The following is a 24,970-nucleotide window of genomic DNA, read 5'->3' on the forward strand; positions in this document are numbered from 1 at the left end:
CCTTGGTCCTGAAAGGGTTAAACATTTTATTATACTAACTTTGTACCTTTTTATATAAGCAACCAGTATAACATGAAAGACAGGGAAAATCAACAATAGGGGAATCAGTGTCAAAGGAGGCCTATGCAGCTCAAAGATCAACAGTCAAAAAGAATCAAAGCACTGACAACATTAAAAGGGGTAATTTCATTACAGAATGCCTAGGTCCAAGTTCCAATGAAATGCCTATGGAAACATAAGCACCTGTGTGCCTTTATAAAGTCAGGGTGATGAGCCAAAACCGAGCGAAACATGATAGATAGACGAAACCATGCGAGACAATTGCGTGCGGACAATTGAGGGCAGACAATCGCCACACAGGACGTCAGCGTGCTGGATTCAAACACTATTTTATAGTGGTCCGAGGGTATGTGTGTGGGGGGAACCACCCCACTTTACTTAGAACTGTTGGCGCTCCCATTGGGGGTCATTACAGAGGAAACTGTCATTTTTCCCTAAAAAACAGGGAAAAAGGCTGTTTCCTCTATAATGAAGGGGGGGGGGGAGAGAGTTCCCCACCCACCCCCAACACGAGCGCCAACAGTTCTAAGTTAAGTGTGTGGGGTTCCCCCCACACACACTCTCGGACCGCTGTAAAATAGTGTTTGAATCCAGCCCTGCGTGCGAATGACTGCCCTCAATTGTCTCGTGCGGTTTCGTCTATGTATCATAAGACAGATATCCAAAACAATCCCCAATAGCACACACATTCATATCTGACCCAAATGTATGAGTACATTTTATATAATATACACACACCTCTCAGCTTTGCCCTCTACTCTAACTATAGCACCCCCCTCCAAGAAACATCTAAACACACGTTCAGTTACATATGAACCATTTTCTGTGAAAAGTTTTTTAAAGTTCATCCCTAAGAGAGCAATTTTAAAAGCTATTTTTAAAACTAGCTGATCCTATAAGGGGATAAAATATACTTTTTTTTAACCTTCTGTAAGGGGGTGGGATTTCTAGGTGTAAATATATGTACATAAGTTTTCATGGGCTAACTTTTAAAGTAAAAATACAATAAGTACTTTAACTTTGAAAATCCAGCAAAGTTCCTCAAGTGAAAATTATAAACTTCACAATATAATAAAATCTAATGGCAGGAGAAATAATCAACATAATTAGGGATGCACATTGATTAATTTTTATTTTTTTTAACAGTGTAATAATAACCAAATTTATTAATATACTGCCTTATACCAAGTAGCCCAAGGCAGTTTACATAAAATACAAGAATACAATATTTAACATTCACAAAGGTACAAGCCTACAACAAAATTCAACAGATCAGACATTGCCAACTACAGGTCTTAGCATAAGTCAGGTTCACACCAAATTCTGAATACTCTGGCTTCCAATTTACTGGATAATTCATTTTATTTATTTTTTTTTTATTAGCTATTCAACAAGCAAAGGGGATACAGGGTATTCTTCGTACAGACTGGGAATATAAAGTCTCTGCATATGTACTGCTTTATTTGAGGAACCCAGAAACTTCCATTCCATGCTTGCTTGAATTGATAGAGAAATTTGGAAAATTTTCAGGATATAAGATAAATTGGAGTAAATCAGAAATTCTGCCACTTAACGTACATTGTACTAAAGGACTATTTGACTCATTTTCCTTTGTATGGAAGGAAGATGGTTTAAAGTATTTAGGTATTTGGATTAAGTTTCAAGTTTCAAGTTTTATTGTATTTTGATTAAACGCTTAATCCAAATTCTAAGCGATTTACAAATTGCTAAAATTACAAATATGAGGGAAAAATACATTAAAAGACAGACAATACATTAAAAACAAGATACGTGAGGAAAAATATGGGGAAGAGTTACAATATGTTTAAAGAGTAAGGAACAAATAAGGGAAACACAAAAGGGGAAAGGGAAAGAATTAAAGCTTCAATGAAGCTTATGAGTATATAATATATTGTGATAAAAAAATTAGATGGTTAATTAGCAAAAACATCGTTAAAGAGAAAACTCTTCAGTTTACCTTTGAATTTTTCTATATTGGATTCTTCCCTTAAATAGATAGGGAGAGAATTCCAAAGTTGGGGAGCTGATACAGAGAAAATTACCTGCCGACGGGTGCTTATGATTTTTAGAGATGGGATTGATAATAAATGTTGTTCTGTGGATCTTAATGTTCGGTTGGTGGAGTATGGAATCAAATATTTATAGATAAATGCAGGAGTTTTGAAAAAAAGAGTCTTAAATGTAAGCAAACAAATTTTATAAATTACCCGATGTGTAACTGGTAGCCAATGAGCATCCCTAAGTAGTGGTGTAACATGGTCGAACTTCTTTGCTTTAGTAATTAATTTAATAGATGTATTCTGTATAATCTGAAGTCGTTTGATTTCCTTTTGAGCAATACCATTATACAGAGCGTTACAATAGTCTATCTTAGATATAACAAGAGAGTGAATGAGGATTTTAAGAGACTTAGCGCAGAGAAATTGGGAAATAGAACGAATTTGTCTGAGCCTAAAAAAAGAGAATTTAACGATACTGCTGATATGATCATGAAATGTAAGCTTATGATCAAATATGATTCCTAAGATTTTTATGTTTTTAACTTCTTGCAGTGAGTGACCTTTGATAGTGATTGGAAAGTTAAGATTGAAGTTGTCTTTCCAGGGGAAGAGTAATATGTTTGATTTGTTAATATTCAATGCTAAGCAATTGTTATTTAGACATTGAGATATTTTTTCAAGTTTCGTGTTGATTGTTAAAAAATCCGCAGGGTTAGTGGTATCAATAGGATGTAATAATTGAATATCATCGGCGTAGGCGAAAACATTAAAGCCGATGGATTGACATAGAGTAAGAAGTGGAGCAAGAAAAATGTTAAAGAGAAGTGGAGACAAAATAGAACCTTGCGGAACACCAAATGTAGAAGAAAAATTATTAGAGGTTTCATTATTGAATAACACATGTGATGTACGATCGGATAGATAGGATTGGAACCAAGAAAGTACCTGGTCTGTGACTCCAATAGACTGAAGCCTGTTTAGTAAGAGCTCATGATCGATCGTATTAAAAATACACTTGAAGACACAATAAAAGAAAATGGAAAACTTTTATTAAAGAAAGTAAGATATGTGTGAGCAATGGAATCCTTTACATCTTTCTTGATGGGGGAGAGTTCAAACTATTAAAATGATGATATTGCCTGTGGTTTGTTACCAAATGAGTACGATACCAGTTTTTTTCAAAGGTCCTTTTATAAAAAATTAAATGGTATTCTTACAAAATTTGTTTGGCTGGGCAAAAGACCTAGAATTGCTTTAGTATCTCTACAAAAATCAATTATGGAGGGTGGGGTAAATTTCCCAAATTTTTATAGGTATCATCAAGCCTATATTTTATGCCAGGGTATGTACTGGGTCCTCCCAGAGCTCATGGAAAATGTCCCAGATTGGTTATATTTGGAATGGCGACTCATGCTCCCTTTACATTTATGTCATGTTCTCAGTATTAAGATGCCTAGAAAATATAAAGATAATAGAATATTAATGGATACGTGGAAAACATTACGATATGTCAGTAATTTAACACCTAACCCAATACAAAAATCAACAAATCAATCTATATGGCTTAACTCCAAGATTCAAATTGGCGGATTTAAAGTCGTCTGGAAGCATTGGATTATTGCAGGTATACGGGTTTTAGACGATGTTATTTTAAATGGTAAACTGCTTGATTTTTCACAGTTGCAGCAAAAATATGGTCTCAATAAAACACAAAGTTTTAAATGGTTGCAACTGAAGCAGGCTATTCGGGAGGGGTTCCCTGAATGGAAGGATCTTAATAATCAATATAGTCTGGAATTCTTATGCTTTCAGGTGGACTTCTTGGGACACCAAGCCGCACAGTGGTATAAATTGATAACAGTATTTATAAATAAAAAACCAAAGACTGGCCTTAGAGTCATTTGGAGCATTGAGATCAAGCATCAAATTTCTGCGTCTCAATGGCCACGAATTTGGTCTTGGAGGATGAGGTCTACAGTGTCTGCATCTATGAGACAAACTGAGTTCTTTTTGTAGCATTGAGCATTTTGGACCCCAGTTCGATTACAAAAGTTAGACAGCTCTAAGTCTAATTGATGCTGGCATTGTAAACTTGAAGCAGGGACTCTAGATCATTTATTATTCTATTGTCCCTTTATCATGGCCTAATTGTTTATTAGAGAATCATGTAGCATTATCATATGATACGATTCTATTCGGTACATCAATGAGAGCAAGGAGTCAGATTTCATCAAACAACAATAAACTTTTATTGATTATGACAGAGGTTACCATACAAAATATCACAAGTAATTGGAAAAACTGCAGTACATTAAATTATACCTTCTGGTGGAATTCATTGTGTCACATTTATAAAATGGAAAGCATAATTGCTACTCAAAAAGGGATTTATAATAAATTTAAAAAGATCTGGGGGCCATTGACAACTTATTGTAATTAATAGATACCATTTGCTATTGAAAGTATATTTACAAATGGGGGGAGGAGGGTGGCTTATAGTTTACTGTGGGTTTAATCAAAAGAAAAAGAATATTTATATTGTATATTTTTGATTAAATGTTAAAGGAAAAGGGGGGTAAGAAGGGAATAAATATATATATTTAATGTTATATTAGAAAGAAATTCAAGTGATGTATTTAATTTCAAATGTTTTATTATTTGTACACTTTATGTAAGATTAAAAATGAATAAAGAATTTTAAAAAAATTTGATTAAAATTTTTAATCATAAGATTATTCTCATAAATCAGTTTTATTTTTTGGTACACTGATATGGTAATCTTGACTGCATGAAATGTTTAAATATTTAATTGATTTGCAGCCTATACACGATGTAACTTCCTGTTTCTGGGCTCAACAGAGCCAGCAATAGCACATACTAGGCAATGCCAAGGCCTACCATTTATTTCCTATTGTTACCACTGCCTGGGGACCTATTAAGTGAGGGAATGGAAGGTCGGAGGAGAGGGAGGCGAGATAAGGAGAGGGGGGCAAAGCAGAATAGGGTGGGAGAGGCACAGCATAACACAGATTAGTTGGGCAGAGGGGGAGAGAAACAGAGGGGAGATGCAGTCTTTTTCTGTGTGAAAAACAGGCTTTAAATTAAAAAAATACTTTATAAAAATTACTCTAAAAAGTTGCTCAATATGCCAAGAACATATCGAAGCTTGATAATCATATGGCCAGTTATGGGTGAAAACTGGGGACCAAATCATTTTTTGTGGTTGCCACTAATAGGAAGGCAAGGTGATCATAATTTCTACCACTGCTGCCTCATCTTATTTTTTGTTCTAACTAGGGTTGGTTTAGCAGAGATCCCCTATTACAGAGGCAAGCAACCTAAGTTTTTGAGGGTTGGGTTTTCAGGGTTTCCCCAATGACTATGCTTGAGATCTATTTGCATGCCCTGCCTTCATTGTATGGAAATAGATCTCAGTCATATTCATTGGGGAAATCCTGCAGCCTTTGGGGACCAAGGTTGACCACTCCTACCCTATCTACAGATGGCCACTCACTTCTAGGTTCACTCAACGTTAGCTACATCAACACAGATGACGGGAAAATCACCTTCTCTGCCCTCTTTCTGATGCATGAAAAGCTGAATCCCGTTCCCACCTAAGGACTACTTCCTTTCAAATAATGCAATAGTGAGCAGGGTCTTCCACTATACCACCTCTCCTCCCTTCAATCTGTTCAAAAGTGTATTCATTCTGTAGCTCCTCAGTATCTCTTTTGCCTTATCTCTCCCTATATCCCCACCCCCTTCCCGGCACATGGTTCATCAAGTAAGCTGCTCTCAAGTGTACCCTTCTTCTCCATTCCTTCCATCTTGCTGCACCTTAGGCCTGGAACAGACTTCCTGAATCAGTGCACTATGCTCTGTCTCTAGCCTTATTCAAATCTAGGCTAAAAGCTCACCTTTTTCAGGTTGCTTTTAACTCTTAACCCTTATTTATTTGCTCAATGCTCATGTTTGTTCTAACAATTCCCAAAATAAATGTAACTCCCTAATCCCTTATTTGGCCTGTTAGTCTGTCTTGAACAGATTGTAAGCTCTGCTGAACAGGTACCTTCTCTTATTTGTTTATATACAGTGCCAAGTATGTCTAGTGGCACTATAGATATGAGTAGTAAGTGGAGGAGGTCATCTAAAACAGTGGTTCCCAACCCTGTCCTGGAGGACTACAAGGCCAATAGGGTTTTCAGGCAAGCCCTACTGAATATGCATGGAGCAGATTTGCATGCCTATCACTTCCATTATATGCAAATCTCTCTCATGCAAATTCATAGGGCTAGCCTGAAAATCCAATTGGCCTGATGATCCTCCAGGACAGGGTTGGGAACCACTGATCTAAAACATGCTTCAGGTGAGTGTTCTTACCTCCAATTGCAAGGTAGCGAAAGAAAAGCCAGCCACTGATAAGAGGTTCTCTAGGGTTGCGGGGCATCTTGTCCATAATATCGAGATCAGGAGGATTGAATCCAAGCGCCGTGGCTGGCAGTCCATCAGTCACCAGGTTTACCCAGAGTAACTGAACTGGGATCAGGGCTTCAGGCAGACCCAGGATGGCCGTTAGAAAAATACTGTAGGGAAAGATGCACTGATGAGATCCAGTTTCCAAATATGGAGGGTACCCAACAAAGAAAGAGATATTGTTTTAACATATGTTAAAAAGACTTCTCTCCCTATCCTACCCCATTCTTCTTTGGAATCAGCAGTGTAGCCAGACGGCAAATTTTGGGTGGGCCTACATGCAAAATTGGTGGGCAAGAAATGTTTTCTCTACTCTGCTCCCTAGCATCCTCCCCAACTCAATTTAAAATACGAGTATCTGAGCTGGCTGGGATCCCTAATCTGCACTAGCTGAAGATCTTCAGGGAGTTCTGGGTGCCTTATCCAGAGGTCTTCAGCTGGTGGAGCTTGGGGACCTCTTCCAGCTACTACAAGTGTGTACTGCTGCCAGATGAGCCTGAGCCCAAAGTGCCCACTTATGGCTACATCACTGTTTGGAATATAAATAGCTATTCAGGGATTTGATATAAATAGAGCATTAAAAATGGCAAAAGATTACTAAAAATATTCTTAATTATCAAGCACTGCGATTCTGAAGATCTAGGCAGCACAACAAACCATGCCAGGCAGTCTGTAAATCTCTGAATTCCTGTAGTTCTGTGAATTTTATCAATTACCCTGTGGAATGCAGTGACCAGCTCTCTATAAATGGCTGATCCCATTTCTCAAAAAATACAATAATGCCCCCCTCCAAAACAAACAAACAAGCATAATGGTACTTAAAAGACACCAAAATAATGCCTATAGGGAAAACACAAAACCCAGGGCCAGACCCAGAACTTGGATACTCTTATTAATAACAAAGCCCTCAGTGTGAGGTTATAAGCTCAGAAGAGCAAATTCAAAAGAGCCCACTCTGTTGCTTTAAAGTACAACCACAGGCACAGGCTCACGGATCGGGGCTTACTCCTTTGAACTTGGACCTTATATAGTATTTAATATTGATTGGCACTTATTTTTGCACTTTATTTATTTTAAAAATTTCTATACTGTCTAAAACCTAAACGGTTTACATGATAACACATACATAAATTTATAAAAGTAAAAATAAGAAAACCCATAAACATAAATAGAAAAATTCTTAGAGAATTAACAATAGATGAATCAGTGTCAAAGGAGGCCTATACAGCTCAAAGATCAACAGTCAAAAAGAATCAATATCTAAAAAAAGGCAATTGTAGTTCTAGTGATTTCCTAAATGTGCCCTTTTTACCACATTTCTGCATTTGACTTACAAGAGAACTTCACAATTTAACCTCTGCACATCAGAAGGTCATTGAGCTGCTCTCAATGTATTTTGGAGTAACTTTTGCCTTTAATAAGGCTGAATTCTCAGAGCGTAATGATCTGTTTGGTAGATAGCTAGTCATATTTTTATTGAATAGTTCAGGTATAGTACTTAGCACTAGCATACACAGTGGGGCTCATAATCGAAACAGAAAAACGTCTAAAATCCTAAATTGGTACTCGGACGATCTAAAAGACAAGTCGTCCAAGCGCCGATAATCGAACCGGGATTTAGACTTATTTAAAAATGACCTAGGCCTTCATAGTGCTGCTGAATGACCAAAGCTAAAAGGGGCATGTCAGGGCGGGATTTGGGCGGGCCATGGGCCATCCTACACTTAGTCGTACTGCATGTATAACCAAAAGTTTTATAACACTGCCAAGATGGAACTTGGACGTTGTGACTTAAGCCATCTAACACCAGGTCTAAGTCACAAGAAGGTATCCAAAGTGACCAGATAAGCACTGTAGACACAAAGAACAAACCCCCACACACTGCCCCAGTGATCACTGACCCCCCCCCCAATAAAAATTGTAATAAGAACTTTACTTATCTGCACCAGCACCTGGCAGCCTGGCATAGGAAAGCCTAGTAGAGCTGCACAGAGGTGGCTTAAGTGGTCTTAGGGGTGGGTTATTGAACCATGGAGAGGAGGACCCAGACCCAAAAGCCACTCTAATCACTGCATTTATGGTGAAAAATGTGCACCCCGCAAAAAACCCCCAAACTCTTTTGTACTGCCATATAAGTGGCTCCTGCAGCCATAAGGGCTATTGGGGCAGTAGATAGATGGGTCTAGTAGATTCTGGGGATGTTTTGGGGGGCCCACCATGACCTATAAGGGAGCTGTAGTGAGATGTTTATGTGGGACCCTTTTTGTAAAGTTTACAGCAGTGCCCTCTAAGGTATCCCACTACTCTGGTGCAATGTTTGGGTGTCCAGTCCATCACTTTGCTGACCCCCACCCACGTCCAAAAGGTCTTTTTCTAGGCGTTTTTGACTTGGATGAAAATGGTGTATAAAGATGGATGACTTAGCAGTCTGGACGATCAGACGGCTGGACGTACAGTTAGACGATGTTAAAAAAATACCCCCAAATATGTTGGATGTATTTTTCGAAAATGGACCTTTTCCCTTGTCCGATTTTGGGCAACTTGCAACTTAGGCCCAAAACGGACTTAGACATTTCTTTTGATTATGCCCCTCAGTGAGAACCCGATGATGATGTGTGGCTCGATCCATTGCGATTATGCCTGTGCTTGTAATTTAGAGCAATAGAGCGGGTTCTTTTGAATTCGCTCTTCTGAGCTTATAACCTCACACTCAGTGCTCCCATATAAATCATTAATAAGAGTATCTAAGTTCTGGGTCACAAGAACATAAGAATAGCCTTACTAGGTCAGACCAATGGTCCATCAAGCCCAGTAGCCCCTTCTCACAGTGGCCAAACCAGGTCACTAGTACCTGGCCAAAACTCAAGGAGTAGCAACATTCTAGAGCCCCCAAATAATAGCAACATTCCATGCTACCAATCCAAGGCAAACAGTGGCTTCCCCCATCTCTGGCCCTCGGTCTTCTGTTTTCCCTATAGGCATTGTCTTGATCCCATGTCTCAGCTACACCAGAATATGTGTTTATATTTTCTGAGAAGTCTGCATTCGAGATATTCTTCAAAAGGCAGATTCTTTTTCATTTCTTTTATCTTACCACACTACCCAGTGATCTGCATATAACCTTGGCCTACGTCAGTGTCCCACAAACATTTTTTTTTTTGCTCTGGCACACTAATGAAGCAAATGTTTTTCTGTGGCACACCCACAACCCAACCTCGCTCTGCCCCCCCAATCCCACCCGCTCCACCGCTAGACCCGCCCCACATGAACCTCGTTTCATTTTTCCTGAGCTTGGGGCCGTGTCTGGAGGGCCTCCAAGAATGGGCAGACGTCAATGTGACGACATTGCACACATGCGCACAATATCATCATGTCGATGTCTGCACGTGCTTGGATGACCTCCAGACATGGCCCCGAGCTCAGGGAAAATGAGACGAGTTTCATGTAGGGAGCGGAGAGACACCAACACCGGACGCGACACTCGGTATGCGTCATGTGTTCTTCAGTCCCTGGCGGCACACCCAGAATCTCGCTGCGGCCCACAGTTTGCGATTCAGTGGCCTACATACGTTTAGTCTTTAGACAATATCAAATATCATGTCCACAGTTCAGGCTTGCATGCTCTTACCAGACAACCTCCCCCACATTGGAAGAGATGAGGTAGCGAATGAACTGTTTCATGTTGTTGTAGATGGCTCTACCCTCTTCCACTGCAGACACAATGGTGGAAAAGTTATCATCCGACAGTACCATTTCAGCCGCTGATTTTGCCACTGCTGTACCAGAGCCCATGGCAATTCCAATTTCAGCCTTCTTGAGGGCCGGGGCATCATTAACACCATCACCTGTCTGAAAGAACAGCTACTTACTAAATATACTGAAGGGAGATAAGAAGAGCAGGATATGCTGCACTTTGCCAGTTTTTTTGCATTCTCTGGCCTGACAAGAGTTAAGCCTGGTACTAAAACTATGCTCGGTTAATATTCAAAGTTATTTAACCAGACAGAAATGGCTCCTGGCCAATTAAATCGCATATTTGGGGCTAACTGCTCTTTGTCAGTTACACTTAACCGCCAGTTAGTGTTGCTGAAAATGTTCAAGTAGGCCCAGACTCTAAGTTAAGCACCTAGATCAGAATGCCTAGCTAATTTAGGCACCTAACTTAATTATTCAATTAGGCCTAAATGGTGCCAATAATTGAAAAGCCATTAAAAAGTAATTAAAACACAATTTAAAAAATAATTAGCCCGTAGGTGCCTATCACTTCGAGGGAGGTATCCACTCCAAGGTGCCTACCAGAAAATAGGAGTGGTTGGGGTGAATTCTGGGTAAATATTGAGTGTGGTTTGACTTAGGTGTCAGTAGGCGCATGACCTAGGCTCGCTCATTTAGGCCTAGAAAATCCTGGCATAAACAGGAGTGCGCCTACGGTCTCAACACCTGCTGTGTCTGCTTAGGCGTGATTCTATAAACGGCACCTAGTAGATGACTGACAATTGCACTCAACGGCGCCTACAAGCTGCATAAAAGTCAGGTTTATCTTTCTTTGGTTCCCCATAGCTGGTTACAAAGGGGTGCTGTAAAGTTCTCAGCCCAACCTTGAAGAGAATGACCTTGATATGGTTCAATCAATGATTTGAAACAATGTTAAAAACATAGAATTTTGTTTGTGCAAATTGGCACTTAACAAAATAAGATGACACACTTTCAGCTACAGTAGCAAAATAACGCTCAGAATTTAAGAAGTTGGTTGGCTGGGCTAAGAACTTTGCAGCACCCCCTCGTAACTTTCAAACTTTCAAAACATAAAAGAACAAGAGGGCATTCGGAAAAGTTGGAAGGAGACAGATTCAGAACGAATGCTAGAAAGTTTTTCTTTACCCAGCGTGTGGTGGACACCTGGAATGCGCTTCCAGAGGACGTAATAGGACAGAGTACGGTACTGGAGTTCAAGAAAGGATTGGACAATTTCCTGCTGGAAAAAGGGATAGAGGGGTATAGATAGGGGGCTACTGCGCAGGTCCTGGACCTGTTGGGCCGCCGCGTGAGCAGACTGCTGGGCACGATGGACCTCGGGTCTGACCCAGTGGAGGCATTGCTTATGTTCTTATGTAACAGCTGAACATCACACTTAGCCCCTTTTACTAAGCCACGACAGAGGTTTCTACTACAGCCCAGAGTGCTAAATGCTCCAATGTTCATATAATTCTATGAGCATTGAAGCATTTATCTGGCTCTGCAAACCTGGAAATTCAATGCTGTAGCCTGGACATGGCCCGGAATCGAATGTCCAGGCATAATGCCAGTGGTAGTTAGCAATTCAGCTGGTGGAAGTCATCATTTATTGACCACGATGTCTTCGTTGTTTTTAATGTTTGTACTAATAATTACACTGGACAGATTAAGGATTAAATAAATGGATCCATTCTTTAAACCTGTACTGATGAAGGAAATAAAATACTCTCTTCATTCTCAGGTTTACTGTTTGTGCCAGCAATATTCACTTTTATGTTTTGCAAGTATCCTTCAATACGACTCATTATTTTATTTTGCATCTCTTTTCTCTGAGAACATCTCTAGACTTCCCTGTTTATTCTGTTTTGCATTTCCATTACAAACAATAATGAGCCCGATATTCATATTCTAATGATCAGACACCTTAAACACCTTTTTATTATATAAGAATACAAGTAGGGTGGGATTGGGATATATGATATTTGTTTTAATTGGTTTATTCCTAATAGATGGGATGGGTGGGGGAGGGGTTCTTTTTATGCTTTGGTGATTATAAATAAGAATGTCAAGTGATTTGTAAAATTCTTGATTGAATATTATACACTTGTTGTAAGATATGAAAACGAATAAAGATTTAAAAAAAAAAAAAAAGAAAATGCTGAGCTCAGTGGTGTAGCGAGAGAGACTGGTGCCCCTCTCCCACCCTCTTTCCTGCCCCTCCCGCCATACACATGCCGCCCCTGCCCTGTACCTTTTTAAATTTGGAGAGAGCAGCGAGGAACTTCCTGCCCACATTGGCTTTGGAGCTCTCTCTGAAGTCACTTCCTCCTGGAAGTAACATCAGAGAAAGCACTGAAGCCGATGCGAGCAGCAAGTTCGTCGTTGCTCATGCTGAGGTTAGAAAGGTATGGGGAAGGGGTGTGGATGTGCACGCACATGGCAAGGGGAGGAGTGGGAAGGGGGTGGAGAGGAGGGGTGCAAGCACACCTGGGGCGGACCGTCCGTTCCTCCCCCCCCCACACTGGCTGAGCTCCTATTTTCAGCCTAGCTTAGGAGGATAACTTTTCAGTTGAAAATTACCTTAATTTTGGAGTTTAAATGTTATGGCCTGGATTCTCGAATCGGCGCCGATTTTCTAGGTGCTGGTAGGCACCCATACCTCCATTAAAAATGCCATCCAAACATTGTTTTTAACCAAGATTTGAGATGAATACCGGTGCCTAGAAAATCGGCACCGGAATTGTGCCTACGTAGGTGCTTTTAGCCGCAAATGCCAAAGTAGGCATGGCTAACATCAGAAGTGGCGTTAGGTGGCCTAAAGCGCCTACATGATTCATGTGAAGATAGGTGCCGGAAATATAGGTCCAGAAAACTCTGGTCTACATTTCTGGTGCCTATCTTCCACTCTGGCGCGATTCTGAAACCGGCGCCGATGTGTGATTGACATGCAATTGGCAGTCGCTTTTATTTATTTTATTAAATCTTTATTCATTGGGCGTGGCTTGGACACGCATGAGGAAGGTCGGCTAATAAGAGAGCTCCGTAGAAAAAGACCTTGAAAGTGTTAAAAAGTCGTAAGAAATTGAAGCATTTAAAAAAAAAAAAAAAAATTTAGACTTATCTTATGATAAATAAAGAAGATAAGAGGATGGCGTCAGGAAAACAAAACATAAATGACTTTGCGGTGTCTGGCAGTAGTAAGAGAGCGAAACCTGAGCAGGAGACGGGTTTAAAGATGGCAGATGTAGAGGTAATGAAAGAACTGAAAGAAATTAAAGAGATGCTTTCAGTTATAACTAAAAAAGTTACGGATTTATCGGAGGAAGTTTCAACTTTAAACAAGAAGATGGATTTATTGGAAATAAAATCAAACAATTTAGAAGAAAGAATGTTGATTGTAGAGGAGGAAGTATGCTATAGTCAAACGGACAGAGAAAAAATTTTAATACTCACTAAGGAGCTGGAAGATTATTCGAATCGTGAAAGAAGGAGTAATGTCCGCTTGATTGGCTTACTGGAAGGAGCAGAAAAAGGAAATCCGGTTGTTTTTATTGAAAATTTACTACCCAAACTGTTTCCGTTAAAAACAAAGTTTCCCATAGAGGTGGAAAGGGCACATAGAGTGCCGTTAAAAAGAGCAGAAAATCAACACGGGCCCAGACCATTCATCTTTAAGTTATTGCGACACCAGCAGGTCATGGAAGTATTTCAATTGGCAAAGCAAAATAAAGGTCTGAAGTATCAAGATGCTTATATTCACTTTGCAGATTTCGCAAAAAGCACAGCTATAAAAAGGAAAAAGCTGCTGGAATTAAGACCAAAATTAAGAGAGTTGGGTGCAAAGTTTGGCTTAGTGTACCCTGCAAATATGAAGGTTTCTATCGGAAATAAAACTTTAACTTTCAATGATGCAGAGAAGCTGGATAAATTTATTGGACTCTTTATTTAGAAATGTTGAAATATTATATTATATTATATTATTTTGTTAGAAAAGGATAATATTGTTTTATATGGGGAAGCTAATATGATTTCAAAAAGCAACGATATAGAATGTTTTTAACTCTGCTTCAAATATATTCTATTTCAACGATTTTCTTGCTTAGAATTAGAATGGAATAGACATTCTATAATGAAAATATGAAGTTTGTTAAGTGGCTCAATGTAATCTACAGATTTGAGCGCTATAGTAGGAGGTGGAATATAATATATAAAAGTGGAGAGACAGGAAGATGGTAGCTATTTTGGGGAATGATTTTATAGAAACATCAATTAAATTCCATAACCTAGATATGAAATGTTGTTAGCTGGTAGAATAGCTGTAATGGGAATATGATGAATATGGGATTAATGATGGAGAACGATGTTTTTTCAAGTGGAGGTTTTTTCCTATGGGAAGGTTGCTGCGAAGTTATATACTGGTCATATTTGTAGGTTTATTAATTTTTTCAAAAGTTCCTAGAGGAGAGAGCGGAAAAGGATCAAAAATCTTAATGAACTTAGGAAACTCACATTCCCGAAAGTCTGTGCGGGAGGAAATACAGGAAGTGGATATTTCACATGTACCGGAAAAACTAGTGGTGCTATGGAGACTAATGGTTGCATAACCAATTGGCGTTGGTACATTTATTACTATATACACGATGAAGATATATTATACTTATTACCATAAGGACAATGTATTACAGCGGAAACAAGAAGAAAGAAGAGGAACTGGAAAATCAGAACATTACCCGCAAGAACAAAGGACGATCGAATGGAAATTTACAGTCCCTTTCTATAAATGAAAAACGTTCTCTCTTCTAAATATAAAAACTACAAACGGGGGAGGGGGGGGGGGAAGGTGATGTGTATGGCTGGTGTGTGCTTCTATGGTGGCATCTTCCGTGGGGAGGGGTTCTTTGCTCGAGAATTCATCAATCACATATCATTATATTCCCATGTTACTAATATTATGCTGATAATATATATAATGGGGGGGAAAAAAAGGGCTTTATTGATTTAAGCTGCTATTAAAGATAAAATATTTTATTTATTTTTAAAATATTTAATATGAAATATAACAGAAAAGAAAGAATGGTATTCTTTTCTATATTTATTCCATGATTTAAATTAACATAACTACGGAATGGAGAAGTAATAATGAGTTGGTGATATTGGGCATAGAATCAAAAGGGAATCTCAATATATCTTTTAGAAATGCACATGAGGTTGCTTTGATTCATCATTTAATATGGTATGTGTATTATTATTTATATCTGAATATCATTTTAAATATTTAGTGACTTAATTTGAATTTGTAATAGGAAAAGGTCTTCTTGGAGTGTTTTATTACCGATCTAAAATGCGTGAGGCCAAGTTTACACAACTTTTACTTAATGGGGAGGGTGGGGAGGGGGGAGGGAGAAGGGTGATGGAAATGGGTAAGGGAAGTTCTAAAGGTAAGGGATTAATAGTAAGAAAGGGATTAGGGGTTAAATATGTGCAGATATCTGATCAAAATTTTTATTATAGAGATTTATGTCAAATTTTACTTATTAATTTAGATGGCGCTTAAAATTTTTTCTATTAATGTCAATGGTCTAAACCACCCAGTTAAAAGAAAGAAAATATTAGGTTTTCTTCATAAACAGAACGCTGATATTTATTTCATGCAAGAGACATATCTTTCAGGGATCGAATCTAATAAACTAATAGGGGGTTGGGTGTCCAAATGTTTTTTTGCACCTGCTATGGGGAAAAAAGCGGGAGTAGCTGTCCTTATAAATAAGAAGTGTATTGCGGATTTTAAGTTAATAAACTTTGATCCTTTAGGAAGATGGGTACATATTAAAATGGCTCTGGGAAATACAACCCTGGATTTATTTAATTTATATGCTCCTAATTCGAATCAAATGGAGTTTTTCAAACAAATTCAACAGATATTATTACCACTGGCTGCTTCTAATTTAGTAGTAGCTGGAGATTTCAATGCTGTAATGGATCCTATTTTGGATAAGAAACCAAGTAAAATTATGAAGTCGTTAGGTTTAGATAATTTGGTACAATCCTGTGATTTAGTTGATATATGGCGTATTCTTCATTTTAATGATCAGGAATATTCTTTTTGTTCTCAGGTCCATAAATCTTTTTCACGAATTGATTATATATTTGTATCTAATAATATAGCACGAGTGATGAAAGCAGTTATTGATCCTATTATAATTTCAGATCATGCTGGTGTGTGGATTGATCTTCAGAATGATGACTCAGTATATTCTAAACCAATTTGGAGATTTGATAATGCTTTGCTTGCAGATGCGAATTTTATAGAAGATCTTAAAGTAAAGATGAATGAATTTTTTCAAATTAATAATTCAGGGAATATAAATATTGAAATTTTATGGGATGCTTGTAAAGCAACAATGAGAGGAAATATTATATCATATTCAGCATTTATGAAAAAACAACTTAAAAAACAATTTTTGGATTTGGAAGAAGAAATTAAAATATTAGAACATAAATTAATTGTTAAATGGGAACATGTTATTTTGCAGAAATTATTAAAAGCAAAAGCTAAATATAATGAGATTTCTTCTCAATTTGTGAGAAAAGATATGTTCTATCGGCAAGTTCAGTATTATGGAAATTAAAATAAGGCTGGAAGATTGTTAGCAAATTTTCTTAAAGCAAAAAAAAGAAAATCTAAGATTATTGCAATTAAAGATATGCGGGGCAATACACACACTAACATTAAGGATATTTTAAAACAATTTCTTGATTTTTATAAGGGTCTATATTCTTCTGATACTTATGAAAATTAAGAACAGGATGGATTAGAGTTTTTGAATTCATTTGTTGGACCAAATATTCCGGATCATATAAAAAGAAGTTTAGAAGAGCATATATCTTTAAAAGAAATAGAATCAGCATTGAAAGCTCTTAGAGTTGGATCCGCTCCAGGTGGAGATGGTTATACTGTTGAATTTTATAAAGCAATTCAAAATATTATATTACCATATCTATTAAATTTATATCAGTATCAAATAAAAAATGGAAATATATCAGGTACTATGGCTGATTCTGTCATTATTGTCTTGCCAAAACCAAACAGGGATCCGACATTGGTATCAAATTATAGGCCCATCTCTTTGTTGAACGTAGATGGTAAATTGCTTGCTAAAGTACTAGCATTAAGATTGGCAAAAGCTCTTCCTTTTATTATTGATGTACACCAAACAGGATTTGTTGCTAAAAGACACTCTTCGCATAACACCAGATTGGCATTTCATTCTTTAAATTTAGCAAAAAATATGAATGACCCAGCTTTTCTAATATCGTTAGATGCAGAAAAGGCATTTGATAGAGTGGAATGGAGTTTTATGTATCAAGCTTTAGAATGGTTTGGTATAGGACCTGGTTTTATTAAAATGATTCAAACATTGTATAGCTCCCCTGGAGCAAGATTATATATAAATAATAACTTATCGGATAGATTTAACTTGCTAAGGGGGGTTAGACAAGGATGTCCTTTATCTCCCTTACTTTTCGACGTTGTTCTTGAACCCTTATTAATTGCAATCAATCAAACTAAGGGAATAAAAGGAATCATATTTTCTAATTGGGAATTTAAACTATCTGCGTATGCAGATGACATTTTATTGTATTTAAGAGAACCGGGGGATACCATTCCATGTTTACTCAATCTACTAGAGAAGTTTGGAAAATTTTCTAGGTATAAAATCAATTGGGGAAAATCTGAAGTTCTTCCAATTAATGTCCATTGTACCAAAGGATTATTTGACTCATATTCATTTAAATGGAAAGAGGAAGGTTTAAAATACTTAGGTATTCTTATAAAAAATACAATTGATGACACAGTAAAAGAGAATGAAAAATTTTTATTAAAAAAAATAACAGAAATGTGCGAGCAATGGAATCCTTTACATCTTTCTTGGTGGGGAAGAGTCCAAACAGTTAAAATGATGATATTACCTGTGGTTTGTTATCAAATGAGTATGATTCCAATATTTTTTCAGGGGTCATTTTATAAAAAGTTAAACAGTGTTCTTACAAAATTTGTTTGGTTTGGGAAAAGACCCAGAATTGCTTTAGCATCACTACAAAAAACAATTAAGGAGGGAGGGGTAAATTTTCCAAATTTTTATAGGTACCATCAAGCCTATATTTTAAGACAAGGTATGTATTGGATCCTCCCAGATCTCATGGAGAATGTACCTGACTGGTTATACTTAGAATGGCGGCTCCTGTTCCCATTACATTTAGAACATGTAGTTAGTATAACAATGCCTAGGAGATATAAAGATAACAGACTTTTACTAGATACATGGAAAACACTAAGATTTATTAGCAATATATCACCAGATCCATTGGCTAAATCATTAAATCAATCCATTTGGGTAAATTCCAGGATCAAAATTGGTGGATTCAAAATAGTATGGAAGCAATGGATAATTGCAGGTATACGGTCTTTGAATGATGTTATTGTAAATGGATCACTGCTTAGTTTTTCACAATTGCAACAGAAATTTGGATTAAACAAGACACAATATTTTAAATGGATGCAATTGAAGCAGGCTATTCAGGAAAGGTTCCCTGAATGGAAGAATCTTAATACTCAATATAGTTTGCAGGTCCTTTGCTTTCAGGCGGATTTTTTGGGACACCAAGCCGCAAAATGGTATAAGTTTTTATATGGATTTTTAAACAAAAAAAAGAGAACTGGACTTAGGGACATTTGGAGTATTGAGATTGGACAGACAATTTCTGCATCTCAATGGCAAAGATTTTGGTCCTGGAGGATACGTTCTACAAGGTCAGCATCTATGAGTCAAACATGGATGTTTTTGTTACATAGAGTTTTATGGACCCCAACGCGATTACAAAAAGTAGATAGTACTAGATCTAATAGATGCTGGCATTGTAAGATAGAAGTTGGGACATTAGATCACTTAATATTTTTTTGCCCCTGTATAAATGCTTTCTGGAAAATAATTTGGCCCCAAATTAATAATTTATTAGAAAATCATGTTGGACTCTCATACGATACGATATTATTTGGAACAGCAATGAGAACTCAGAGTCCGATTTCGGCAAACAATAATAAACTTTTATTGATATTGACAGGGGTCACCATACAGCAAATTACTCAAAACTGGAAAGACTACACTAAATTAAATTACACATTTTGGTGGAACTCAATTTGCCATATATACAAAATGGAAAAAATGATGGCGTTACAACAGGGGTATATTCATAAGTTTAATAAAATATGGGGACCATTGACTAATTTTTCTAATGATCAGATATCGTAGCATATGGATAGAATATATAGGGGGGGTTGGGAGGGTAAATTAATATAATGGTTTTTGAGCTAGAATACTGATAATAGGGGTTTCTTTACTTTACATTATAAGAGTAATTGATTGTAACTCAAGTGTTTTGTAATAATTGTATGTATTACATATTTTCACTTGATGTAAGAAATAAAAAAGAATAAAGAAGTTAAAAAAAAAAAAATCTTTATTCATTTTCAAACCAAAAACAGTGCATACAGGAATTCATTTTCACATTATTTAAAAAACAGCACATACATCCAACAATAAAATACTTAAGAATCATTTTCATCCCCTCCCCCCCCCGATTTCAATGCATTCAAAATAATCATACATTAATATTTACAGAACCTTAATAAACCAGTCCCTATACACTAACCTTCTCCCTGGATGTGTAACATATAACCATAAGTAAAGGGAAAAACCATTCAATTAGAATCAATAAAATTGGTCAATGGGCCCCACGTCAGATTAAACAATTTATTACCCCTTTGATCAGAAAACATTTTCTCGTATCTATAAAACAAGCATAACGAATTCCACCAAAAAAGTGAAATTTAATCGGTCACAATTCTTCCAATTTTTCGTAATCATTTGGATGGCTACCCCAGTCATCATACCCAATAGCCTGTTTTTATGTCTGTCTACTGGAGATGTAGGAGATAACAACGTCCCACATATTACCGCTTCATATGATAGCGGAACCGCAGTCTCCAGAATCAGAGTAATATGTCCCCATATAGATCTCCAGAAGTTAAGTATCAAAGGACAATAGAACAACAAATGATCCAGTGTCCCTATGTCTAGATGACAGTGCCAGCATCTATTAGATTTTGAACTATCTAACTTTTGTAATCTAACAGGGGTCCAAAAACTTCTATGCAACAAAAAAAAACATGTTTGTTTCATACATGCTGACGCTGTACATCTCATCCTTTTAAGGCAGCCGCCAATATCAGTGCCAGTTCGAGAATTCAGGCCTTTGCTTATACATTTAAGCCTGGCAATCATTTGCCTAGATTTATGAACCTAATTTATGAGCCTAGTACCTAAAATCAGTGCTAGACTCCTACTTTCTTATCCCCTTCTTAAATCCACCCATTCCCACCCACATTTTATGCTCCTAAATTTAAGAGTTCAGTGAATTTGGAGTAAAAATTTATGCACTCAACTTAAGTAAATTTTCAAGGAGGCCAATTCTCAAAGAGAAGCATAAATCCTTTGACTATTAGGCCCAATATTTACCAAAAGAGGAACTAAAAATATAAAGACAGACCAAAGACTATGGACTCACCATGGCAGTTATCTCATTAAAAGATTGCAGGTATTCCACTATCTTGGACTTGTGAGCGGGTTCCACACGAGCAAAGCAGCGGGCCGAGCGACAGGCATCACGCTGCTTCTCTTGAGGAAGGTCGTCAAACTCCCTGCCAGTATAAGCTTTCTCCTTCACGTCTTCAGTCTCAGAGAAGATCCCGATCCGGCGGCAAATGGCCACCGCTGTGCCTTTGTTGTCACCGGTAATCATAATCACTCGGATTCCAGCTTTCTTGCACATGTCAATTGAAACAGTCACTTCTTTGCGGGGAGGGTCCAGCATTCCCACACAACCAACAAAGGTCAGGTTGGTCTGAGATAGTTGAACAATATGGAAGAGATAGTTGAACAACATAGAATATCATTCATTACTAAGGTTACCAGATTTTTGTCTTTCAAATCTGGGACCTGGGAGGAGGGAGGAGTCAGGTGGGGTGGGGCAGGGATTTCTCATTGCAATTTTTCACCATAAAATTATGTTTCTCTCTTGTCCACCCACTTTGTCCAGCCATTTCCACCTCTTCCACTCCAGTTATATTCAGCACCTCTCACCTTGATATCAGCGCTATGGAATCAGTACATAAAACGTTTAATTCTGACACCTTTATTTATGGTATCTTTACTTTGACTCCCACACCTTTATTTATATATTTGTATAAGGTGTGGCTTCTTGGGATTTTGATGTCAATTATGTTTATCATTTTTGGTCAGCTATTAATGGATTTTCTATTTGTGTTCTCTGTGTGACTGAGGTATTCTGTTAACATGAAATTTCTAGGCATCATTTTGTAGTAATTTGGCTTGTTCACTTGTCTCAATAGTGGAGGGGAGGAGGGGAGATGGGTTTTGTTCTGCATTTGTGATTCATAAAATGACATTTGTACAGAATATTGTTTCTTTCTATATTTTAATAAAAAATGATTTCAATATCAAATCATAACTATTTGAGGCTTGTGCAGCTGGGTTCAGACAGAGTTTGTGGGAACGAGGCAGGGTCGGGTCCAAACTTTTTGTCCCTGTGTCACTCTCTAGGTGCCACTTTCACTAATATAAATATAAAATATTTTGTAATCATCAAAGAATTTGATTATCAAAATATATTCTAAAAGTAAAATACATCCTGAAAAAAATGGGTTAATCAAATTATTATCTGTGAAATAAGAAATTTAAGTATTATAATATTTGCATGACATAGAATTTAACTCTATGAGGAGTCGGAGTTAGCACATTTTCACTGACTCTGACTCCAGTAACCCAAAGATTTGCTTCCGACTGACTCCACAGCCCTGGCTGATATTCAAAGTGATTTAACCATCCAGAAATTGCTCTTGGCTGGTTTGAGCTAATCACTGATTTTCAGTGGTATGTAACCGCTAGTGTCAAAATGAAAACGGGCTATTTTGGGAGTGTTCCGGGGCGGAGTCGAAACTTGACTAACAATTCCAGAAGAGGTAGTGGAGACAGAGACTGTGTCTGAATACGAGAGGGCCTGGGATAGGCACATGGGATCTCTTGGAGAGAGAAAGAGATAATGGTTACTGCGGATGGGCAGACTAGATGGGCTATTTGGCCTTTATCTGTCATCATGTTTCTATGTGACAACTCATCTATATAATAAAACCGTAGGCGGCGCATGCGCAGTCTTATCAGCGTGCTTCCATGATCCGTATGTCCGTGGCCGCCAAGACTGCAGCATGCCCCGCGCTTACTACGGCCCCACGCTCAGCTCAGTTCGGCACGGCGGTTTCCTCAGATAGGGGAAGCCGAAAAACTCAATCCTGCCTCATGGTCCTGCCGCCGCTCACGAATTCCCCCCCCCCCAATCCTCCTGCAACAGCCGCTACCGATCCTGTTCAAAGCGGCCTGCTGAGGTTCGCGGCCGCTGTAACGAACCTCGCAGGCCGCTCTCCACATGGTAGCACGTTCCCTCTGACGCAATCGCGTCAGAGGGAACATGCTACCGAGTTGGAGAGCGTCCTGCGAGGTTCGTTACAGCGGCCGCGAACCTCAGCAGGCCGCTTTGAACAGGAGCGGTTGCGGGAGGAGGAGGGGGGGGAGTTTTAACAGGAGGAGTCGCCGAAAAAAACCTTCAGCCGCAGCAGGCCAGCACACGGGAAGGGAAGGGGGAGGGGCCGAACGGAGCAAGGCAGCTCAAGGTAAGAAGGGAATGGGGGGTGGGGGAAAATGTTTCTACTACTCAGCAGGGACCTGGAGGGGAAGGGAAAACCGCTGCTGCTTCTGCAAAGGAAAGTGGTGGTAGGGGAGAGAAGTGAATGGGGGGTGGGTGGGGGAAAATGCTGCTACTACTTCACAGGGATCTGGAGGGGAAGGGAAATATCACAGCTGCTTCTGCAAAATAAAGTGAGGGGGGGGAGAGAAGGGAATGGGGGGTGGGGGAAAATGCTGCTACTGCTTCAGCAAGGACCTGGAGGGAAAGAGAAATACCGCTGCTGCTTCTGCAAAGGAAAGTGGGGGGGGGAAATGCTGCTACTACTTCACAGGGATCTGGAGGGGAAGGGAAATAGCACTGCTGCTTCTGCAAAGGAAAGTGGGGGGGGGGGGAGAAGGGAATGGGGGGTGGGTGGGGGGAAATGCTGCTACTACTTCACAGGGATCTGGAGGGGAAGGGAAATAGCACTGCTGCTTCTGCAAAGGAAAGTGGGGGGGGGGGGGGGAGACACAGAAAGAAATACAGACAGACAAAGGAGGCTAGGGAGAGAGACAGACAGAAATAAAGACAGACAGGGGACCAGAGAGACACAGAAATAAAGACAGACAGGCAAAGGGTGCCAGGGAGAGAGAGAAAAAAATTACAGGAGGGAGAAAGACAGAAAGAAAGGAAGAAAGAAACAGGAGTAGGGAGAGAGACATAAAGAAAGAAAGACAGACAGCCATATATTCTAGCACCCGTTAATGTAACGGGCTTAAACACTAGTTGTTACATAAAGTTATAAGCATAACTGTCTCTATTCTTTAACTTGTGCATGCAATCCTTGGTTCCCTTCTTACTAAAGGCTACTCTTCATAATACTGTACTACCCAAACCACTAAGGGTGAAGTGGGGGAAGTTCACAATGGCTAGCTATTTCTTGTCCTTTCTGTTGCTCATTTCTTAGGCAAATCTCACCTCATAGTCAATGAACTTGGAAGAGTCTTCCAGCTGCATGTCCTCTTTCTTGGGTGGGACATCCCGTGTGGCTAGTGCCAGGCAGCGCAGCGTATCGATGCCAGCTCCCCATTCTCTGATTGTTGACATAATCTTTTCTCTTGCCGAAGGTGTCAGGGGGATCTTGGTGGTGCCCACGCGTACATAGTTGCAGCGTTCGATGACACTTTCTGGGGCACCCTTCAAGAAAATATAATAAAAACCGTGAAAAAGAGCATTCCAGTTTCTCAGAATGACAGGCACTGAGGTTTACTTATTTGAAGGGCAAGTTTTAGATTTATTGCACAATAAACACACCGATGAGGAGAGAGATCCTGAAACACTTCCAATCTTACGGTTACAAGAGGGTGCTGAAAAGTTTTCAGTCCAACCAAGAAAAGAATGACATGGATATGGTTCAATGAATAACCTCACAATGTCTAAATCGCAGCTCTAAAGATTTTTTTTATGACATTAAAATAATAAAGTTGTGTTTGTAAAGTGCTCAGACCCTATAACCATCTATTTAGTGGTAACACCAAACTGTGGCTATTGTTGGGACCCTCATCGCCTTTACAGTCCCAAGACGACCCGCTCAATGCAATCAATAATGAGTACTATAAGTTTACTTATCTCAGGTGGCTGATGGAAAATATTATCAATAACCACAGATGAAAATAAAGTGCCAGTGCTTAAATGTGCTGTAGTGGAAAACTGATAGCCATGTTAAAATCGCTGCACCCCCCCCCCCCCCCCCCCGACTCGAGTTTTGTTCACTTTTCCTTAGGAGGGGTCACCTGTCACGGCTTTTACTGACCCGGAAGGCAAAGAAATCAGATCTGAATGAGGAGCGCCGCCTGAAACTACCCAACTTATATTGTTCACAG

General features: G+C 38.7%; 1 protein-coding gene across 3 annotated transcripts in view; it reads right to left on the reverse strand.

Moving 5' to 3' along the window:
- ATP2A3 (ATPase sarcoplasmic/endoplasmic reticulum Ca2+ transporting 3) overlaps positions 1 to 24,970 on the reverse strand; it is a 252,918-nt gene that overhangs the window by 24,115 nt on the left and 203,833 nt on the right. For all 3 annotated transcript variants that reach the window (XM_033921665.1, XM_033921666.1, XM_033921667.1), the window contains exons 13-16: positions 24,066 to 24,284; positions 20,916 to 21,251; positions 10,183 to 10,403; positions 6,462 to 6,664 (exon numbers count right to left, since the gene is read on the reverse strand). In XM_033921665.1, coding sequence (XP_033777556.1) covers positions 6,462 to 6,664; positions 10,183 to 10,403; positions 20,916 to 21,251; positions 24,066 to 24,284 — 979 coding nt within the window. The remainder of the gene's footprint in view (positions 1 to 6,461; positions 6,665 to 10,182; positions 10,404 to 20,915; positions 21,252 to 24,065; positions 24,285 to 24,970) is intronic.

This window comes from Geotrypetes seraphini, chromosome 15, assembly GCF_902459505.1.
Source record: "Geotrypetes seraphini chromosome 15, aGeoSer1.1, whole genome shotgun sequence".
Classification (NCBI taxonomy): domain Eukaryota; kingdom Metazoa; phylum Chordata; class Amphibia; order Gymnophiona; family Dermophiidae; genus Geotrypetes; species Geotrypetes seraphini.